The sequence below is a fragment of the Tenrec ecaudatus genome, chromosome 9, assembly GCF_050624435.1.
Source record: "Tenrec ecaudatus isolate mTenEca1 chromosome 9, mTenEca1.hap1, whole genome shotgun sequence".
NCBI lineage: Eukaryota > Metazoa > Chordata > Mammalia > Afrosoricida > Tenrecidae > Tenrec > Tenrec ecaudatus.
The window spans coordinates 122,431,027-122,435,082 of NC_134538.1; the positions used below are offsets into that span (position 1 = coordinate 122,431,027).

General features: G+C 45.7%; 1 protein-coding gene across 1 annotated transcript; it reads right to left on the reverse strand.

Annotated features, from left to right (window-relative positions):
- Positions 1-2,025: 2,025 nt before the first annotated feature.
- LOC142456513 (small ribosomal subunit protein uS10-like) lies at positions 2,026-2,417 on the reverse strand. Its single transcript, XM_075557657.1, has one exon. It carries the CDS (start codon positions 2,415-2,417, stop codon positions 2,058-2,060), a length of 360 nt encoding a protein of 119 aa, XP_075413772.1. The 3' UTR covers positions 2,026-2,057.
- Positions 2,418-4,056: the final 1,639 nt, after the last annotated feature.

Genomic DNA, 4,056 nt, shown 5'->3' on the forward strand with positions numbered 1-4,056 from the left:
TATTCAGGTGGGACTCACGCTCACTTCTGTTGAATGGTGAAAGCCCACAATTGGACTATACTACTGGCTTTGCTCGATATTGATGCACTAAGGAATCCAGTGATGCAACAGGTAAGGGCTCAGCTGCTAACTGAACGGTTAGCAGTTCAAACCCACCTACCGCTCCACAGGTTGCTAGACCTGGTGCTCTGCTCCTATAAAGACTACAGCCTAGAAAACCTATGGGGGAATTCTACTCTATATATTCACCGTGAGGTGAAACTGATTGAGGGCACACACCGGTGTATTTTTTTTGTTTGTAAAATGTCCTTGGACAATTAGCCACAGTTTGGCGGGGAGTGGGGGCAGGGGGTGGGGGTGGGGGGGTGAACAAATGCTATCCTTGTTGCCTAAGGAAAGCATTCCATACTTTCCATTGAATAACCAAGACATCACTTTCAGCTCATATAAAGGTTAGCAGTCAGCCCTTTTGTAAAACAAACAGCTGTTTTAATTCTTGACGTCGAGAGAAACAACTTACTGACCTGAGGATTTCCTCCCTCAATTTGATAGAGAAATGAAATAGAGACTTACAGTGTACATGCAGATTGAAATGTGCTTTGAGGGGGGATTAGCTGGTGTCATGGTGCTTCGTAGAAACTCTGACTAACCTACAACCTGTGATCATATTCTCTCCTATTATTAATTAAGGTGAAACAGCCTGGCATAATTTATTTATTATTTAGTTTTAAGCAAATTGGCTGGATTCTGCAACCTAGTTCTAAGGAAACATAAAAGACTTGCAAAGGATTTCCAAGGCAACCACAGTGAGCTTAGAGTTATAAAAATGGCCCGAATTCACAAGGGAAGCCTCGGTCGTGATTCTCACAAGAAGCTACTCAACTCCCCAAACAACAACGTCATCAGCTCCAGTGGTTTCCCCACAGGCCCGTGGAAAAGCATAAATGGCCACAGAAGAACTGCTGGAGAAGTCTGTCTACAGTACAGTCACATATGCCTCACCCCTGGTGGAGTTTTAGTGATAACACCAATAACAACCGTTAATGGTGTGCTGATACAGTTTATGTGCCAGGCACTGCCGTAAGCACTTTGGAAGCATGTACTCATTTAATATATATATTATATATCTATAATATAATTACCATGTATCAATGAAGAAATTGAAGCACAGAGACATCAAAATGTTTGGCTATGGTGAGATAACCATTTGGGGGGCAGAAGTACATGTCAACAGAAGCTGCCTGATGTCATGGTTTATCCTGTTAACTGCTGTGCTATGTTCCCCATACTCCATATAAGTATTTATATGGTATGCATGTATATATCATACTCCATATTTTTAAAGCTTCCAAGTGATTCTGGTGTGCAGCAAGTCTTGAAAACCCTGACAGACTCATTGAATGTATCTATCTCTATCTCTCACAGCTCCTTAGTTGGCAGTCTTTGCGCTAGGTTTGGTGACCAACTTGAGGGTGCTGCATTCTGATTTTGGAATTGTCCCTGCATTAGCTGTTGCATCCTCTACCCCATAGAGAATGAATTCAGTGCAGGACAGCAGCATGATTGGGTAAAAAAGCTGTGGGCTTGGGAGTGAGTAAGGCGGCATGCTAGAATTGGCTCCCATTGGCTTGCCAGAGCCCTGAGTGGGAGTATCTTGGTCCAACCTGGTGTTTACTGACATTATGTCAGTAGTTTGAAATCAACCACCATAAAAATCAGTAAACACTACAGACCAGAGCCTCTTTTCCACCAGGGAGCTGTAGTTAAACATTTACCAGCAAACCACTGGATTTAAGATGAATTCCCAGCCCAGCCTCTTATTAGCTACATTACCTCAAGCACATTTTCTAAACTCTCCAAGCCTCACGTTCTTGTTCATAAGAACGGAGGGTACGACACTTGTAGGAATCAGATGAGATAAACCATGGAGAAGCTTTAATTCTATTCATGCTCTAACAGGTTTTTAGTTTTAGTTCATTTGTTTTTTATTTATTTATTTATTTATTTATTTATTTATTTTTTACCAACAGATAAATCAATTTATTAAAATAGTTGATTTAAGCATCTGCAATGGTGACTTCAACCTCTACTCCAGGCTCAATACTGATGGAAGTGATCTGCTTCACTATCTCAGACGGACTGTGCAAGTCAATGAGACGCTTGTGGATCCTCATCTGGAATCGATCCCAGGTCTTAGAACCTTCCCCACAGGGAGTGTTCCTGGTCGTAATTCTCAGAGTCTTGGTAGGCATCCTAACTGGTCCCTTCACTTTCAGGTTCTTCTCCTTAGCCCCTCTGATCAAGTCAGCACACACTTTCTCCAAGGATTTCACGTTGCAGCTGGTCAGAGTAATTCTAATTCGGTGAATGGCCACCTCTGGTTCCACAGGTGTCTTTCCTGTGTCCTTAAGTGCCATGGCGGCGGGGCGCTTCCTGACTGACTGAACAGCGGTGAGTCAGGAATGGGAGCGGGGGACGGAGCACGGTGGGACGATGGCCGTGTCTTCCTCAAAGAGCGTTCATTTGTTTTTTAATCATGAATTTGTGTTGTGTTTTGTCACAGGCTTCTTCTGAATGCACTAAGACAATCTAATTTTTCTATCTTGTTCATATAGGAAACTCAATCAAATTTATTAACTTAATTTGGGGAAAGAGAAGTGTAGGAGTACGTGGCATAGCATTTAACAAATGAGTGAAAAATAGGCACTTCACAAATGTTTCTTTTTTTCCTCCACCAATATTACTCCCACACAGACATGGATCAGTCTCTTCTCCAACCTGAATTTTCTTTCCATTCTTACTTGTATTTGTATTGACAGTACTTGTGTTTTCAGATTCTCTTTTTTCACATGTCTGAATAGGTCTCTTGTGCAGCATTTGAATCCCCAAGGGCCTCTCCTCTGTGCCCTCAGTTGGGTTAGCTCCCCTCCACTCGGCTCTCCTGTATCCTCCTGCCCAGAGCTCCCTTCTGGCACCACCTTGGTGGGCGTTACCCCTGGATTGGCCCATCTGGGCCAGGTGAATTCAACTCAGCCAATGGGGTCGACCAGGATCGTGGACCACGCCTCCCAGCGGAGGACCTGAAAAGCTCGAACCTCTGAGCATGCGCAGTGGACACCCCAGTGCCTGTGCCAACTTCCTAGCAAGATCACTGCCTCTCTTTATAACAACGGTGGTTTGGTGGGAGAATGCTCACTTCCATGTCGGAGACCTGCCAGGTCTCCGTGCCAGGCTTTCAGGCAGTGGAAACTTGGGTTTACTTATGATGCCAAACAGGTTTCAGGGGGCTTCGTGAGCAGCAACCACGTGGGCTGGTGGCGGTGTGGAGATGGGATACGCCGAGTCCTAGCTCTGGGGCTGCCACAGAGAAGGTGCTTCCTAAGCAGTTGCTGTTTTCATGAACGCCAGGTTCGAGCTGCTTTCAACTACTTCATCCCGCCGCTCTCTGCGAGTCTGATGCCACCCCACTCTCACTCTGTCTCCACTTTCCGCTGGGAGGCTCAGCTCTGGGCTAGTCAGTGTTCAGGCCAGTCGTGGACTCAGTCTCAGCCCATTTCAACTGCTGACTTTCCTGCCCATTTTCTCCTGCTTTGAGGATTGGACCTCTTCCCTTTGGGCCCAGAGCTGAGTTTTGGTGCTCTGTTTAGTACCAAGCCCCACTCTTTGGGGCCTTCTTATCGAACCCCACAATTTTTCCTGCACGAGGAAAACCAAGGAGAGTCCCCCTCATGCGGTCAGTCCGATTCATGCGTCCTTCAACCAGCTAACCAGCCTTCCTGGAAGCACGGCCGGCATTTGCAAGTATCACCTGCCTTGGGCTTCCAAGCCTTGTCCCTTACCAGTCAGGTTACTTTGACCTCAACCTTTCTTCCCCTGACTCTTAGACTTCACCTTCCCCCTTTGTATGTGTTCTATGAGTACATGTCCCAGCCAAAGTATCAGTCAAATCTCTCAATGGTAGTTCTGCCCCTGTAGAAAGAACAAAGAAATCAGTCTTGGAAGAAGTACAGCCAGAATGTTCCTTGGAGGCCAGGACGGCGATGCTTCAGCTCATGT